The sequence below is a fragment of the Phocoena sinus genome, chromosome 1, assembly GCF_008692025.1.
Source record: "Phocoena sinus isolate mPhoSin1 chromosome 1, mPhoSin1.pri, whole genome shotgun sequence".
In the NCBI taxonomy this organism is placed as follows: domain Eukaryota; kingdom Metazoa; phylum Chordata; class Mammalia; order Artiodactyla; family Phocoenidae; genus Phocoena; species Phocoena sinus.
In genome coordinates, this window is record NC_045763.1 from 51,256,579 (window position 1) to 51,274,806 (window position 18,228).

At 43.4% G+C, this 18,228-nt stretch overlaps 1 protein-coding gene across 3 annotated transcripts in view; it reads right to left on the reverse strand.

Annotated features, from left to right (window-relative positions):
- The window catches only part of LOC116764420 (cytochrome P450 2J2), an 80,783-nt gene that overhangs the window by 50,096 nt on the left and 12,459 nt on the right, over window positions 1-18,228 (reverse strand). For all 3 annotated transcript variants that reach the window (XR_004352879.1, XM_032653031.1, XM_032653042.1), the window contains exons 3-8: window positions 16,894-17,043; window positions 16,119-16,279; window positions 13,348-13,524; window positions 11,195-11,336; window positions 8,019-8,206; window positions 4,837-4,975 (exon numbers count right to left, since the gene is read on the reverse strand). Coding sequence is in view for 2 of the 3 variants with exons in the window: in XM_032653031.1 (XP_032508922.1) it covers window positions 4,837-4,975; window positions 8,019-8,206; window positions 11,195-11,336; window positions 13,348-13,524; window positions 16,119-16,279; window positions 16,894-17,043 (957 nt within the window). In the remaining variant the exon portion in view is untranslated. The remainder of the gene's footprint in view (window positions 1-4,836; window positions 4,976-8,018; window positions 8,207-11,194; window positions 11,337-13,347; window positions 13,525-16,118; window positions 16,280-16,893; window positions 17,044-18,228) is intronic.

Sequence of the window (18,228 nt, forward strand, 5' to 3'; positions counted from 1 at the left end):
GACAAAAGCAGACAAAGAACCAAAATTCTAGGTAATTTTTCTCAATTGTTTAAAAGAAAATTGTTGAAAAAGTATAAGCAGAGTAAACATCAGGAGCAAGGTTTCTCAAGTATGAGGCATCTTTTCTCTTTATCACGTTTCCCTCCTTAATGACTGGAAACCTCTCTGCCATGGCTACCTGCGCAGGGCAGATGCCATCTCATCCCACCTGTGCTTCACGTCTTCCGGGTTTCCGCCACGCCCTCCCCCTCATGAACGCGCTCCTCACCTGACTTGTGTAACAGCACCCCATGCTGGTCTCTACTACCAGCCCTCTTGTGGGTGTTTTAATAACTTACTTTCTCCCTAAGTAATATATATTCACTACAAAAAGAAAAAAAATTGTGAAACGTATAAATACAATAGAAGATCGCATAATCCAGACAGAACCCTTGTTAACATTTTGACATATTTCCTCATGGTCCTTGTAAGGATTCTCCAGCACACCATCACTGGGATTACTCTTTGTAGCTAATTCTGTGCACTGCTTTTACTACTTTGTGTTTCCCCATGTCATGAAACTTTCCTGGAAATAGTTTATATACGCATGCCTCTATTTTGTTCTTGCCTGTAATGAGCTGTTGAGGAAATAAAATTAGAGAGTATCTGCAAAAGTGTTTAGTAAATTGAAATATGCTTCAGAATTATATCATACTTATATTGTTTTGTGCCTGTTTCCCACCAGCGTGTGCCTATTTATCTCTGTTCCCCTCATCCTTATCCCTTTACCCATCACAAATAGTACAATGAGGAAATCTGTTAAAATAGTACCAGATCAGATGTATTGTTAATACCCAAGATTTTCCTAGAAGAATCCAGATATTGTGACAAAACTGGACCTAGGGTGTCAGGAACCAGGGTTAAAGTACAGGTTCCGCCAGTAACCAGCTCTGAGCTATGAGTAAACCCTTTATTCTTACAGACCTAAACATGTCAAACTTGTCAAACATATGAGATAATCTCTCTCCTAACTACATTATGTGGCTGGGCAAGGATACCAGTAAGACAGGAGATATGAATTTGCTTTTAAAATTATGAAAACAAGGGCTACTTGATTTCAAAGCTTCATGCTGGACCACGGGAAACATGGACCTTCTCCTTGACGCTTCCACTAACTAACCAGGTCAATTATCTCATTAGTAAAATGAGAACACTGACCTAGGGTTTTTGGGAAAAGTTCTTCCTAACCTTATTTCCTATGATCCAGTGACTTTTTAAACATTTTTTTTGAAAAATGAGGACTCAGCCTCTTGCCTTTCATGAAGCTGTCTGCTGCTTTGTTGGATCTACTGGGAAAAACTTAAATGAGGAAAAGAAAATATAAATTTGCAGTAATAGCTTTGCCATTTGCCCTGATTGTGTACGTATCCTAATTCCACACCTGATCATCTTTTGCAAGAGAAGGGCAGGAGCTGTCCACACCCCATCCCTTCAGGGAGGCTGTTTTTAGAAAGTGCTGGATCAAGAATGAGGCAAAGCAGCTGTGCACCAAAGCCGGGAGTGTGGCGGGGGAAAGCCAGACAGTGGTGTTGACTTCTTAAGTCAGTGCATCTTTCAGGTTTCTATCTCTTGAAAACTGTTTAGCTAGGCCTCATTCTGTCACAGCTGAGGGAATCCCCAAATTGCTTGCCTTCTAAGAATTTCATTCTTCTCAGGCAGAAAGACAGATAGTGAGACTAACTGCTTGCAAAAATGGCTCCAATTTCCCCTCTCGCCCTGTACCCCCATCATTTGCAATGTGATTTCATAGCTCTTCCCATAAAAATTGTGCTATTTTCCCTTCCCCTTGCACTGGGTCTCACCTTATGACTTGTACTGGCAACAGAATGCAGGGGGGAATGATGGTTGCCAGTTCCCAGCCTGGCCCTTAGGAGGCATTGTGTGCTTCCTGTTCTCCCTCTTGGGGTCTTTCTCTTCCACATGAACACCAGCCCGGCTAGCTTGCTGGAGGATGAAACTTGGAAAAGAGCCCCATTGTCTGAGCTGAGGTCATCCTACATCTGCCTTCAGCCTGCTGACCTCCCAAAAAGGCCAGAGAGGCCAGCTAAGATCAGCTGAGCTCCCAGCTCAACTGCAGACTCCTGAGCAATAATACACACTTATTGTTTTAAGTCACTGAGTTTTCCACCTTTGTTATGCAGCAATGTAATAATGGATACATATAATATGAACTTGCTGAATCTTAAAATGGAAGGGCCTTTAAGTGGGGAAATGAGTTACATTGTAATTATTCAGGAAGGAGCACTAGATGAGAACGAGGGAACTTGAGTCTTAGGACCTGTTCAGCCAATTCTTTGGGCATGTGATCTTGAATAAGAAACAATTCTCTCTTATTCTTAGTTTCCTTACATTAAGAACTGGCATACTGATCGATTGCCTGTCTAACTATTAATAACTGGGTTGCTGTAAGGATTAAATGAGATAATTTGCTTGCAAATGAAACCTGTAATTAAAAGGGTGTGTTATAAATCTCAATAGCAAAAACAACAGTGAGTCAAGAATAATTATAATACTTAAAATACACAGGTGAAACTTGGCATTATAATAGGAAATCTGAACTCTTGTAGACAGGAAGACTGGAAGGTATTCCCATATCTCATGTCTGCTTTCATGTTAGGAAGTGACTTGTCCAACATGAGGAAAAGTGGCATAGAACCAGAGGAAGAAAGACACAGAAGATCTAATCAGAGTCAGTCCAGATACACTCAGGACAGCGTCCGATAGCAGGAAAATCTGGGCTCCGGATCACGCATACATGGGTTCAAATTCAAGGGCCTCCCTTTCTTTACTTTGGTGGCATGATCAACAAAATGACACTGTCTCAGCAAATCAATCTATATTTAATTTAATGATAAGAAACCTATCATGAATTTCTGAGTGTCAACTCTGTAGCATAGTTACCTTTTTTAGGAGACACTGCTAGGAAGAGCACAGGCTTTAGTGTTTGATAAACCTGGTTAACATTGAGTTCTAGCTCTGCCTTGTGAGCTTTATAGCTTTTTAGATGCTCTAAACGGCCCTGCCAAGCCTCAGGGCTTATCTCCAATGTGGTGATAATAGGAATTTGAAACTTGTAAGTGTACACTAGAACACATGCTCCTTAAGAGATATTTTTTTCTACTTCATTCATTGTCATATCCTCAGGGCTGAATGCCTGACACATGATAGATGCTCAGGAAATATTTATAAAATTAAGAAATTGGGAAATTAGTTGAATTGATCTCTGCAACATACCAAACTCAATACATGGAATATACTAAAATTTTTCTTACTAATTTTACATTGTTATAAATTAAAACACCCTTTTTGGAACTGGCTGGCTTGGAAACATGAGAGTTTTCACTGTATCTTCTTTTGTACATTTCAAGTTGTATACCATATAAATGTATTAATTAGGTTTTTAAAGGGTCATTAGAATTTGAAACAGCAAAAGGACCTCTTCAGGGACCTGTTATAGAGTAGAATCTCATCTAGTTAAGCCTGTGGCACTTAGAGTCACTTGTGATGCCCATAATGAGAAGCAAGTAGCCCTTTTCCTTGCCCCTCCCCAAGCCTCTTCTTAGCAATTGGCTCTAGTTCTGTGTGAATGGGTTGCCCTAAAAAGATCTTGGAACATTTAAAACTCTGTAAAGAAGAAGGCAAGTGTTCAACCTTCTCTCTGGGAGACAGGCAGGGTCTGAGCTCTTGTTCCAGTGTTCTGGGGGACAGCACAACGTGAAGCTGAAATCTCCATCAGAGTCAAGCCAGGACTCAGGAATTAAGGGCATGAGTCCTGGTGATGCTCCATCCAGGGAATCCTGAGTTGCAACCAACAGCAAGAGTGAGTCATGCTGGGACTTCCCCGGTGGCACAGTGGTTAAGAATCCGCCTGCCAATGCAGGGGACTTGGGTTCGAGCCCTGGTCTGGGATGATCCCACATGCCACAGAGCAACTAAGCCTGTGTGCCACAACTGCTGAGCCTGTGCTCTAGAGCCTGCGAGCCGCAACTACTGAGCCCATGTGCCACAACTACTGAAGCCCGTGTGCCTAGAGCCTGTGCTCCGCAGCAAGAGAAGCCACTGCAATGAGAAGCCTGCGCACCGCAAGGAAGAGTAGCCCCCACTCTCTGCAACTAGAGAAAGCCCAGGTGCAGCAACAAAGACCCAGTGCAGCCAAAAATAAATAAATAAATAAACAAACAAACAAAAAAAACATGCTTTAAGAAAAAAATAAAGAGTGGGTCATGCTGGAGTGGACTATCTGGTGTGGACTGAACACTGCTGCTTGCCATTCCGGTTAAACAGTGAAGGCTGCCCTCCATGAGCCGTCAGTCACTGCAGCTGACCACAGTGGTGTGCTCTGAGTGGAATTCAGTCTGGAGAAAAAGAGGATACTGGCCCTAGAGTGTTAGGATGCATATAAAGGAATAATTTCAATGAGCCCAAACTCTTGCATCTTCCCATAAAAAGAAAGGCACTAAAATCATAAATTTGAGATGTCTGGTTTTTTTTTTGTGTGTGACTAGCAGTAATCTTTTGATGTTTGACTACATGGTTTTTTTTTCCATCAAAAACTCCTATATATCCTCATTCTTTCCTTATCTTTTTGGAACAGTCCCTAAGAACTATCTGAGAGGCTGCCTTCCCAGGATAGAGTCCTCAGTAATGCCCCGAATAAAACATTCTCAACTTTTAGGTTGTGAGTTATTTCTTCCTGTTGGACCTGGAGACATTCCAACTAAAGCAAAGCACACCAGGGAGAAGAGTAGGGAAGGGCTGAGAGTCTGGGTTCCCACACTCTTATTTCTTGCTACTCACCTACTGAGAAAGGCAGAAAGGCTTCCCTTTTCTTAAACTGTCCATTCTCCAGAAAATGCTCCGGATTGAAAACGTCGGGGGTGGCCCACTCTGCGGGGTCCCTGTGCAGTGCAGTCAGGTTGGTCAGGACCATGGTCCCCTGGAGAAGGCAGCAAGGACTCAGGTAAGACTTGACCCACACAACACACATATGCAGAGGGGTGGCAGTCCCCCCGGCTATCACACCAAGGCTGATAGCACCCTGAACTCCCTCAGCCTCCCCAGTCCGCTCCCTCTGAGCCCAGCCCCTAGGACCCTGCTCTTTGCCATGGGACAGCTTACCATGATGGACTGGAATTGCCTGCTGGGAATTTTACATGGGGAAGTGTGACTACTCGACTGCAGAATGGATCTCTGCAGGGACTTGTCAGGGCATAATTTGGGAGGGAACACGTATGCATCAATAAGAGAAAAATGTGACATCTCCCACTCTCTTCCCTCCAATGTCTAGTCCGTTCTACAGAGAGTTTAATAGTAGAATGAGGTCGCCCAGTGAAAGGAACCACTATCCTTCCAGATACATAACAAGAAACCCAGGAGTCCTCCTTAGTGCCTCCCTTTCCCTCATTCTGCCTTCATCCAGTCCTTAAGCTAGGCTGGTCAACTGTACTTGAAATTTCTCTTGATTCTGCCACCTCCGTGTTATGTCCACCACTGCCCTCTGGTCCAGGCTATCACCTTGCTTGCTTATACTCCTATAATAGCCCTAACTATGTCCATTTCCTCTCTTCCCCTTCAATGTGCTCCACATGCTGAAATCAGAGTTAGCTTTGAACATGATTTAATCATTCTATACCCGTCCACCCACCACACCTGGAACCTGATAGATACTCTTCAATAGCTCCCATCACTCTTAGATTAAGGACACATCACCTGCTCCCTGTCTGAGCAACCCTCCTTCTGCCTGCACTCCCACTATATCAAGCTTCCTTCAGTTTCTCAAACATGCCACATGTTCCCACTCATTTCTGTGCCTTTTTACACGCTGTTCACATTGCCTGAAATGTCCTTCCTCCCCACTCTGTCATCGAGTTGACTCTTAATCATCCTTTTTTTTTTTTTTGCGGTACACGGGCCTCTCACTGTTCCGGCCTCTCCCGTTGCGGAGCACAGACTCCGGACGCGCAAGCTCAGCGGCCATGGCTCACGGGCCCAGCCGCTCCCCGGCATGTGGGATCTTCCCGGACTGGGCCATGAACCCGTGTCCCCTGCATCAGCAGGCGGACTCTCAACCACTGTACCACCAGGGAAGCCCTCTTAATCATCCTTTAATCCTCAGCTCAAACCTCACTTCCTCTGGGAAGTCTTCTCTGCCTGCACTTGCTCCCATTCCTCATTGCAGCTAACTTGCGTCTTTCTAAAAGCCAGTGAGTTTTTTCCTTTGGGCGGTTACCATGGTTTGTACTTATAAACTTGCATGATTATTTTCCTCTGAGCCCTAAACGTTTTAGGTGCTTAATGAACATCTGATGAATTAATAAAGAATAATAACTGCTATTTTGAGCACTTTCTATAGTCGGCACAAGGTTAAATAGTATACATGCATGATCTCATGACATGTTCACCTGTGAGGTGGATTTAAATGCACTTTTACGGATAAAGAATTTGAAGCTCTGAGAGGTTGAATAAGATGCCCAAAGTCACAGGGTGGGAGGAAGTAGAACAATGATTTGAATTAGGACGTTTGACATCAGAGTTATGGCTCCTAGCCTCTACAATGTATAGTCAATGGGATCTCACAGTTCCCAGGATGATAATTCCAGTCAATATTAAAAATCAATGTTAGAACAAGTCTGTTGAGCTGGGATGATTCTCTGGAGTTAAATGAATTGCTGTAAAAATGCAAAGATCACCTGTGAGATAATTTACCTCAGCCTTCACCCACAAGATGATCAATCAGCAAGAAAATAGTAAATGCAATCGCTGCAGGAATAGCTGCTTTTCCTGGCTCTGCAGGGATGGTGACTAAGGGGTGTCCAATGCGGAAGCTCCTCTGGCTTTGCCTTGAGATCATCCCCAGGTACAACAAACAGAGCAACTTAGACAAGCTGGATCTAATGGATCCACAGAGGCCCACCAAGGTGGAGAAACGAAAGAACTGCAAATGTGCAGTGTGCAGAGAGGACACTAGGGGGCATAGGAGAGCTGCCTGCTGAGATCCTAAGAGTGGTGGGCAGAGTGAGAGCAGAATTTCCTTTGTGAGGACCGGGAATTTAACAGGGACCCACTGAGGAATATTTCAGGGAGACTCTTTTAAAGTCAAAGTGAAGCAACTCCTGTGGAGAGAACATGGTGTAGTACAAAAAAGATGAGCCTGGGAATCAGAACACTTCTGTTCCTGGAGCCCAACTCTTGTCGCTGTAGCTGAGAGATCTTATGCAAGATTAATTACTCCTTGAGCCTCGGCTTCCAAATTTATAAAATGAGGATAACAGAATTATTCTGAGGACTGACTAAGACATTTTAAATAACCTACATAGTCCATGGAACATAATCCTATTTAAAAAGCATTGGTTCCTTTCTCTCCTTTTCTGATATTTAATACTGTTCACAATTGTATTGCTTTCCCTTGTGAGACAATCCCATTAAGGGGCTGTAAGTCAAAGCTGGAAAAATACCAGCGGGGATATTATGTTAGAAACACCAGCATCAATGTGATGTTGGCCCAGGGGGTCTCAAATGTCCCTTCATATTTCAAAATTCTATAACCCAGGATTATGAAGCAGAATTTTCTAAAGTAAGTCTGGCAGGTCCCTATCCTGTAAGAAGCTCTCCCAAGGCAAAGAAATGGACCACATGGCGAAGTCTGACTGAGAATTGCTTCTTGCTGTATCCCCAGAAATATTCATAATGTATGTCACGTAGTAAGAAATCTCACAGCAAAGAAAAGCCAGGCTTTGCCTAAACACAGTTGACCTAGGAATCCCCCTTCCCCTCCATAACTCCTATTAACATCCAGTTGAACTAATTTTCTAAGATCATACCCAGGGAACAAAACTAGTATTTCATCTGGCATAATATATCTCTCTCCCTATTTAAGTGATTCTCTAGGACAAGAACACATGTTACTTTTCCAGTTGAGATTCCCACCATTTACAAATATGAACTTGGAGATCTGAGGCTGTGAATGAGCCCCTAATTACCTTGGGCAGGTGGTATCCACCCAGGGTGGTGTCCACTGTCACCTCTCTGGGCACATTCATGGGGATGATGTTTCCCATTCTCTGCACCTCGTGGATGACAGCGTTGGTGTAGGGCATGGACTCTCGAGCTGCCGTGCTCGGCTGCTGTGATTGGCCAAGCACCCTGTCGATCTCAGCTTGGACTTTTTCTGGAAAAGCAGAGGAGGTTCTATTATTCCATACTTTCTTTGAGCCTCGTAAGTTAAGGAATGGAATACCAGGATCAAAATGGCTAAAGTTATCGTAGGCTCTCTAGACTAGCTCCTCAGGGAGGTATGTGAGTGGAAAGTGGGGCCCTGGTGCGAGACAAATCTGGTGGCAACTCTAGCTCTACAACATTCCTGCTGCACTTTACTGAAATCATTTGAGCCTCAGTTTGCTCTTCTTATTCGTTAGGATAAATCCACTTCCGCTTTAAGATGTTTTGAGATTTACACGAACTGATTTAGGGAAGCAACCAACAAATGAAAAAAAAAAACGCATTAATTGTGTCCCAATATCTGTTTTCTTCTTTTTCTACAAAATAGATATTTTAGCTGGATACCTGGTTGCACAGCTAAAGACTACATTTCCCTAGATTACCCTGTGACTAAGCTCTGACCAATAGAATGTAAGTAGAGGGGATGTTTAATACTTGGAAGAGGCCCTTAAAAGGGAAAGGGTGTGTGATTCCTCCTCCTTCTTCCCTTCCTACTGGTAGAAAGACAACCTTAGAGTGAGCCATCTTTGAGAGTGCCAACAAGGGCACCATTCTAGATACAGCAGAGCAACACAATGGAAGAGCTTGACCCCAAAAGGGTTCTGCAGAGTCCAGCTTAGAGTTTCTCATTTGAAAGAAAAATAAACTCCTTTTTTTTTAACTGAATATTTAAAAACTTTGAACATTGTGGTAAAATAAACATAATATATAATTTACTATCTTAATCATTTTAAGTGTGCAGTTTATTCACATTATTGTGCTACCAATCTCCAGAAATTTTTATCTTGCAAAAACTGAAACTCTACATCCATTGAAGAGGATGCCATTTTGCACTTTCCCCAGGCTCTGACAAACCACCATTTTACTTTGCTTTCTATGAATTCAACCACTCTAGATACATTATATGACTAGAATCACACAGAATATGCCTTTTTTGACTGGATTACTTAGTTTAGCATAATGTCTTCAAGGTTCATCCATGTCGTAGCATGTGTCAGAATGTTTCTATTTTTTTTTTTTTTTGCTGTACGCGGGCCTCTCACTGTTGTGGCCTCGTCCCGTTGCGGAGCACAGGCTCCAGACGCGCAGGCTCAGCAGCCATGGCTCATGGGCCTAGCCGCTCCGCGGCATGTGGGATCTTCCCGGACAGGGGCACGAACCCGTGTCCCCTGCATCGGCAGGGCGGACTCTCAACCACTGCGCCACCAGGGAAGCCCAGAATGTTTTCTTTTTAAGGCTGATTAATATTCCCTTGCATTCCACATTTTGCCTATCCATTCATCCATTGATAGTAACTTGGGTTGCATCTACTTTTTATGCCATTTTAAGCCACTGTTATTTTGGAGCCTCTAATAGGGAAACTATATCAACACGCGCTAACTAGGTGGCTTTTAAAATTTAAAAGGACTTCCTTGGTGGTGCAGTGGTTAAAAATCCACCTGCCAATGCAGGAGACACGGGTTCAATCCCTGATCCGGGAAGATCCCACATGCCACGGAGCAACTAAGCCCATGCACCACAACTACTGAGCCTGTGCTCTAGAGCCCGCAAGCCACAACTATTGAGCCCACGCACCACAACTACTGAACCCCGCGTGCCTAGAGCCCGTGCTCCGCAACAACGGAAGCCACAGCAACAAGAAGCCTGAGCACCGCAACGAAGAGTAGCCCCCGCTTGCCGCAACTAGAGAAAGCCCGCGCACAGCAAAGAAGACCCAATGCAGCCAAAAATAAATAAATAAATAAAATTTATGAAAAAAAAGTATCTGATAAATAAAAACATGGAGAATTTATAAATAAATTTAAAGAAAACCCTGTAATTCACAGTTACAAGCACATTTTTTAAGTGCATGACTCAGGACACATAAACATAAATCTACACACATATAAAATAAACATTTATTCATATGTATAAGGAAAGAAAGTTTCACAAAAAAAGCCTTATCCTTAATACACAGAAAGCACTCTGATTTCCCTAATCTATTTTTTTTAATTTAGGGAAAAAAAGTTAGTTTTCGATCTACTAAATTGACTTTATGTCCTGTTAATAAACTTTTACCCACAGTTTGCAGAACTGTATCCCAACAGTTTTATCCTTCATGTGCTTAAACTGTTCTGGGGCCTAGAAAAGGAAAAATGATTGTACAGTCACTGTCGTCGAAAGGATTACAGTCTGTGGGGAAGATATATAAATAATGTGTGGTAAGCAAAGTAATGGAGGTGCAGTTAGATATATAAATAATGTGTGGTAAGCAAAGTAATGGAGGTGCAGTTAGGCACCTCTAAAGGATGCTTGTATTTCCCAGAAGTGTGGGGAAACATCTTAGAGGGGCTGTGGTTGAGTAAACTCTTCAAGCATAGCTAGGAGTTTACCGTGCAGAGAAATTAGGGAAATACATTTGGTATTATCCTTCTAGGGAGAGCAGGTGTGACGGCCCAGAGGTACAAATAAGGACAGTGAAATTAAGTGACTATTGACTTAATGATGCCCCATGCAGGGTGGGTAGAGTCGAGGCTGGACGGGCAGAAAGAGGCCCAGCAGAGGGCATGATATACCAGATTAAGGAGTATGAGCATTGTCCACAGGGCAATGGAAGACATTACTTCAAAGGAGGGAAGGCTGCGACCAGATTTCATACGTGAGTGGAATGGAACTCTTTCCTGGAACTCACCACAATGTCAGTGGACTTCACTGTTTTCCCCACTGGACTGGGAGTTTCCTGAGGGCTGGGACTCTCTGTTATAGTTGTGTTACATGGACCCATCACAATCCTCACAGAAAAACCAAAGAAGGTTCCCATTCTCAAGTCCACCTGGCCCGGTAACTGTCCTACCTATCTCTCCATCCTACCGTGCTATCTTCTGTTCCCACCTTGGGACAGTGTGTTCCAGGGCACGCCATTCTGACCTGGCCCAGGCCCATCCACTGACATGCTCACCTTGGATTTCGGGGTAGAGGGCCATGTAGAGCAGACCCCAGCGCAGGGTGGTCGAAGTTGTCTCCGTTCCAGCAAAGAAGAGGTCCAGGGTGCTGTAGATGAGGTTTTCTTCGTGGAAACTTGAAGTAGCACTGCCCTTATGCTAGAAAGCACATGATTATTGGTTTATTCAGATGGTTCTTAGTTGCCACAACACAGGGGCCCTCATCCTAGAGAAAACGTGGAAGGAGAGAGCCCAGGAGAAATGACTTCCCCTTTGGTCATCTCAGAGGCAGAGGCTTATTACTGCACATCACTAGAGTCCTCCTGCCCCAAGTGCTGGAAGCTTTTATTAGCTTTGGTGGATGAAACAACACAACTAATTTTTTTACACCCATAATTTGGGAGAATCTAGCATTACACTGGAAAAGCAGCCTTGGGTTCCAATATTAGCCACACCATTCACTATCTGTATGACTTGAGCAAGTGAATAAACCTTTCTGTGCTTATATCCTATTTCACAAAATAGAAATAACAATACTCACCCCTTAAGATGGCATTATGAATTATGCGAGATGGAAAGGACACATAGCAAATTCTCAACAAATGTTTGTACTAATACCAGAAAGAATAACTGAATTTCTCTAATACAATAATTCTCATATCTCCCTGTTAATCCTTTCCTTTTTAGGTTAAACTTCTCTGGTTCCAACAGCCATTCCTCATGGCATTCCAGCAGCTTTGCCACGTTCCTCCAGAAGCTTCAATGCATCAACATTCCTCCCTCTGTGGTCCCACACCTGCACACCATATAGCAAGTGACGTCTCCCCCTCTGGGGAGTAATCAATGCTTCTATTAATGTTATGCCAATCAGGTGAAACAAGAGTGGAGTTGGAAAGAAATCCACATTTCGCCAACTCTAGGAGAATGAATGAGTAATCTGATGAGTCAAAGATAATGACACAGACGCAGTGATGTGTGCTAACCAGAGGTGTTACTATGGTAAAGGATATACATCCCATTTTGCTTTTTTCCTGTAGTATATTAAAAAGCAGATGACATGGTGATGAGGGAGGAAGGCGAATGTCCGTCCCATTTGAGGCTAATCTCTGGCAACTGACACAGATTCACTTGTGCTCTGCACTGGGAGCTGGGGGAAGGGGTAGGTAACTGGGCACCGGTCTGACTAATGATGAACAGCACTTATTCTTCCTTTTGTATGTATCTCCCTCAGATATATGCCGAGGACAGAAACTAGATCATGAGAAGGCAGTATTTGGGCTTTCCAAAGCCCTTAAGCCAAATACTGTTAAACCTCTATCTTTATTTCTAATTGTCTCATCAATTAACTCATAAATCAATTCTGAGTTAATGTTATTCCTACACTCCATGAAGTATTGCCTCTATTTTCCTTCCCTGTGGTAGGCTGAATAATGACCCACAAAGATGTCCATGTCTTAATCTCTAGAACCCGTGAATGTTACACGGCAGAAGGGACTTTGTAGGTATAGTGAATTAACGATACTGATATGGGAAGATTATCCTGGATTATCCCAGTGAGCCGAATATAATCACAAGTCTTTATAAGAGGGAGGCAAGAAAGTCATAAAGAGAAGATGTGAGGATGGTGGCAGAAAAGATGCTACATTGATGGCTTTGAAGTCGGAGGAAGGGGCCCTGCGGCAGGGAGTACAGGCAGCCTCTAGATACTGGAAAAGTCAATCAGTGGATTCTGTCCTAAAGCCTCAAGTAGGAGCCAGTCCCTCCTGCAACTTGACTTCAGCCCAGTGAAACTGGTTTCAGCCTTCTGACCTCTAGAACTGTAAGGAAACAAATGTGTTTGTTTGTGGGGTTTTTTTTTGTGATATGCGGGCCTCTCACTGCTGTGGCCTCTCCTGTTGCGGAGCACAGGCTCCGGACGTGCAGGCCCCAGTGGCTATGGCTCACGGGCCCAGCTGCTCCGCGGCATGTGGGATCTTCCCGGATCAGGGCACGAACCCGTGTCCCCTGCATCGGCAGGCGGACTCTCAACCACTGCGCCACCAGGGAAGCCCCATGTGTGTTGTTTTAAGCCCCACGTTTGGGGTGATTTGGTACAGCAGCAATAAGAAACCAGAATCCCCTCATTTGCTCTTTAAGAGTAAAACTCAGGTAACAGCTCTGGTTTCCTCACCTTTTCTATTTCCTTGAGGTAAGCATCAATGAAGTCTCTTGCTTCAGCAGGATTCCAACCTCTCTTGTGGTTTTCGATCACACGGGCAACAAACATTTTCAGCTTCTCCCAGTTCCTGAAGAGCATTTGGTGGGGTCCAGGAAGGAAATTCATTATCCTTGGAAAGACGTTGTAGAGCTGATGGAGAAAACAAAACAGTTATGGAGACAAGGGAGTGCCAGTTTTCTACTTTTGAAGACAATGAAACGACATTCTCTTTCCATCTCTTTTATTTACTTAAATTTAACGCTTGGAGTCACCCCTGACTCTTCTCTCTCTCAACCCTCTTCTTTCCCCTTGGGCAAAGCATTTCAGCTCTCCATCCAAAATATAACCAGTCTCGGACCACTTCTCACCGCTCCATGTGCTTTGTCTTCCTTGTACAAACCACCAACATTACTTACCTGGATGCTGTAAAGCCTCCAACAGGTTTCCTGATTCTATCCTTAACCCCATTCCCAGTCTATTTTCCACTGAGCTGCCAGAAGGACCATTTAGCTGTTTGATTGATTATTTCACTTTTTGGCTCTTCCAATGACTTTCCATGACATTTAGACAAAATTCTACACCATTCTCCTAGCCTGGAGCTCTACATGAGCTGGCCCCTCACCCTCTTGCCACCTCCTCTGCTATCACTCCCTGCCATCTTACTCTCTTTTACTCTTTCAAGTCCAGCCCCATTGGCCTCTGTGAAAACATAAAAAATATTCTTGTTTAGGACACTGCATTTGCTGTTCCTTCCATCTAGAATGGTTTTCCTCTGAAATCTGTATAACCCCAGTTCCTTTAATGCATTAATGTGCTGCTCAAATGTCACCTACTTGGACCTGTCTTACCTGATAATCCTACAGTTAGTAGCACTTCTGGTACTCTCTTTCCATTCCTTTATTTTGTTTTATTTTTTTCTGTGACAATTATCATTAGTATGTGTATGTATATATATTTGGGTGTGTATGTGTGTGTGTGTGTGTGTGTGCAAAATGTCTATCTATGTATATGTATCTATGTATCTATGTATATGTATCTAGCTATATATCTACATACCTATGTATGTATGTATGTATCTATCTATGTTAAATATGTACGTGTATTTATTTGTCTGCCCCCACTATGATGTAATCTCCATGTGGCTAAGATATTTTTTACTGAAATAAAGTGGTCTTTGAATATATTTTCTCTAATAATACATAGTCGAAAATAGATAGCATAAGGTAATAGAAAGTTGCCTAGATTTTAAGTGAAACAGGCATGGGTTTGACAATTAGCTCTGTTTCTTGCTAGCTATAATACTTCGGTAATAATAGTAATAATAATAATAATAATAGTAATGATGTGATTTGTGGCTACTTTAGCTGCCAGTGGGGCCTGATGGTTATTTTCATGACTAAATGCCATGAGATCTATACTGCACGTGACACAGAGCCAGTAGACTACTATGGGATGTGCTTACATATTCCCATATCTGCTTGCACACATCAGGATGACCCATCTCATCTTTAAAGGACTGATGTAAAAACTTCTTTGAGATAAAGTATGAAGCATTGTCCATCAAAGTGCCTGGTCTACTTTGGGTCTCTAAGAAATGCTTCTTACCCCTGCCCTACTGCCCCATCCTACCCTCCCAGGATTTCTGTTCCCTGGGAACAGTCAGCTGGGTACCCACTGAACTCCCATGACTTCCTAGGTTCTGTCTTAACAGGAGGGAAGAAACTGGAATAACTGGATGGGCGGCTACCACGGTTAGAATTGAGAACAAGGAACATTATTCAAAAATAACACTGACAATAAATCATAATAGCTCACATTCATTATGCCCCTTTAATGTGCCAGGAATCATGCTAGCTACTTTATCAGTATTGGTGTGATGGATCCATAAGACTCCAGCTAAAGATACTTGTTAAGAATAAACAAAACCCTTAGGGCTGATTTTCCCCTAGAAGTGTTTTCCAAATCCAGAAATGTGGCTGAGAGGCCAAGAAGCTGAGTAGAGGTTTTGACAGACTCACAGCACTGGCAGGACAAAAGTGGAGAGCAGGGCCTCACCAAGGGGTGAGTTTGACCTTCTAAATCTACACCCTACAAAGTTACAAACTGATAATATCAAGTGTGGATGGACATGTAAGTAGTACAACCACCTGGGAAAACTTTAAGTATTTTTTACAGGTGTGAATGCAAGAGAAATGAGTGGATGTGTCCACATGAAGGACTGACAAGAATGTTCATTCCAGGTCCCCAACTGAAAGTCCCCCAAGTGTTTATTAATAGGGAACAGAATAACAAACGGGCATATTCATAAAATAGAAAAGTAAGCAGATATTTTTTTAAAAGTGCAACTAACATATGAATCTGAAAACAATGTGCTGGGGGAGAGTCAGGCAAAGAACAGTACTTCTGAGGGAGGATGGACACGGAGGGCTAGGGAGGGACATGGAGAGGAGAGACACAAAGGTGATGGCAATATTGTGCTTTTTAAAGAAAAGAACATAGGTCCGTAGGCGCACTTCATGTAAAGTTTTGCACCGTACACAAATGTTAGAAACGTTCTTTGTCTATAGCCAATATTTAACAATATGACGTAAAATACTAAATTCAACAGATTGACTACAAACATGTTTGTGTTAAAGTAAATTTTAAAAGGTTATATGTTAGCTTAAAAAAAAAAGGAAGAACTCATCTGTGTCTGACATCAGCCCAATATCCTTATCCAAGATAGGAAGTGAGGACTGCCTCACCTGGCACCACATTGATGTCTCGAGATATGTGACCTCATCCAGCAGCCTCAGCAGCTCCTGGAACTGAGTGTCCTCGTAGTCAAAGCGCTCCCCAAATGTGATGGAGCAAATAATATTGGAAACTGCATTGTTGATTTTGAAGTGAGGGTCGAAAGGCTGTCCTAGAGGCAGAAGAAGCGATGGATCCTTCAGATTGGTTTCCTTCTCCTTCCCTGAGAGTCTACTCTACATGACATATGACATACTGACTACAGAACCACCTCTGAGACTGTGGCCCCAGCACCCTACACAGGGTCTACTATATAGCAAGTATTCAGTCAATGCCCGGGAAGTCAAACTGATGACCAGGATTTAAAACCAATAATAAGGGCTTCCCTGGTGGCGCAGTGGTTGAGAGTCCGCCTGCCGATGCAGGGGACGTGGGTTCGTGCCCCGGTCCGGGAAGATCCCACATGCCGCGGAGCGGCTGGGCCCATGAGCCACGGCCGCTGAGCCTGCACGTCCGGAGCCTGTGCTCCACAATGGGAGAGGCCACAACAGTGAGAGGCCCACGTACCGCAAAAAAAACCAAAAAAAAAACAATAATAAGTTTAATACCCATCTTATTCTTAATTCTTGAGCTCCATGAGGGCAGGTCATGGTTAGCTGTTCACTGTTATCCCCTCAGTGCCCTACACAGTGCTGGGTGCAGGACAGGCACGTAGACTCTTATTAATCACCTGGTTAGTGAATGAATGAGCCACAGTACCCTGCACCTGTCCTATGACACACTCACCGTTCTCCTCTCCCATTGCCTGGATGAGGAAGTGGGTCTCTTCCTGAATGCGCTCCTCTAAGCTCTTCCTTCCTAAACCAAAGCTCTTCAGTGTTGTCAGGGCAAACCTTCTTTGTTCCTTCCACACCTGGCCTATGGACATGATCAAGCCTGGGAAAAAGAAAGACAACATTATGAAAAAAAAGCCAACAAGAGCCATGGGGGAGAATGCATCAGATGGAAGGAAGGAGAAGGGCATTAAGGCGCTTGAAAACTATTCAGAGAAATAATCCCAAAGCAATAGATATAGTGGCTAGCATTTACTGACTGCTTCTAATGCCGGACACTTTAACATTTTTAATACATTGTGTAATTTAGCACTCACAGAACCTCTCTGAGGTAGGTCCTATCATAACTGCCAACCCTCCCAACAATTTTGTTGATAAGGAAACTGAGGGACAAGGGATAAAAGTTCAAATTCAGTTCTGCCTAACTCCAAAGCCCATTTTTTGATTACTTGTCACATAAGTAACTGTAAGTATTTATGTTATGCAACATACGAAGAATGCACTTAGGGATTAGACAAAATCCATACTCATAAGGAGGCAAGGCCTTTAGGAGACGTCCTATCTAAGCTGGACCTTAAAAAATAAATGAATCAGGGGCTTCCCTGGTGGCGCAGTGGTTGAGAGTCCGCCTGCCGATGCAGGGGACATGGGTTCATGCCCCGGTCTGGGAAGATCCCACATGCCGCGGAGCGGCTGGGCCTGTGAGCCATGGCCGCTGAGCCTGTGCATCTGGAGCCTGTGCTCCACAACGGGAGAGGCCACAACATTGAGAGGCCTGCGTACTGCAAAAAAAAAAAAAAAAAAAAAAAAATGAATCATTCAAGAGCACGGAAGAGTGAAAAATCTATGCAGAAAGAACAACACAGGCAAAGGAAAAAGCAAAAAACCATCTTGGTGTGTTCAACAGATGATCATTTATTTCACAGGGCAGGTGAGGCCACACTTCTCTCATTTCTTCACTTCCAGAGCACTCTTCAACTCCTTCTAATATCTGCCTTTGGCCTCTACCACCTCAAGGACATGGCCTTCCCTGCTGTCCAGTCCAGGATCCTTTTCAACCTCATCTTGATGTGTCAGCAGCATGAGACACTTCTTTCTTCTCTCTTTTCCCAGGACGTGACACTCTCCAATTTTCCTCCTAATTCTCTGACTGCAGAGAACTTACCATATCTTTTGTTAATTCACCTTCTATTATATTTCAAAATGATCCAGTTCTCCATTCAAGTTCTGCAAGCCTCTTCTCCCCTTATCTATGCTCCATTTTCGGGAAAATCTCATTAGCTCTTTC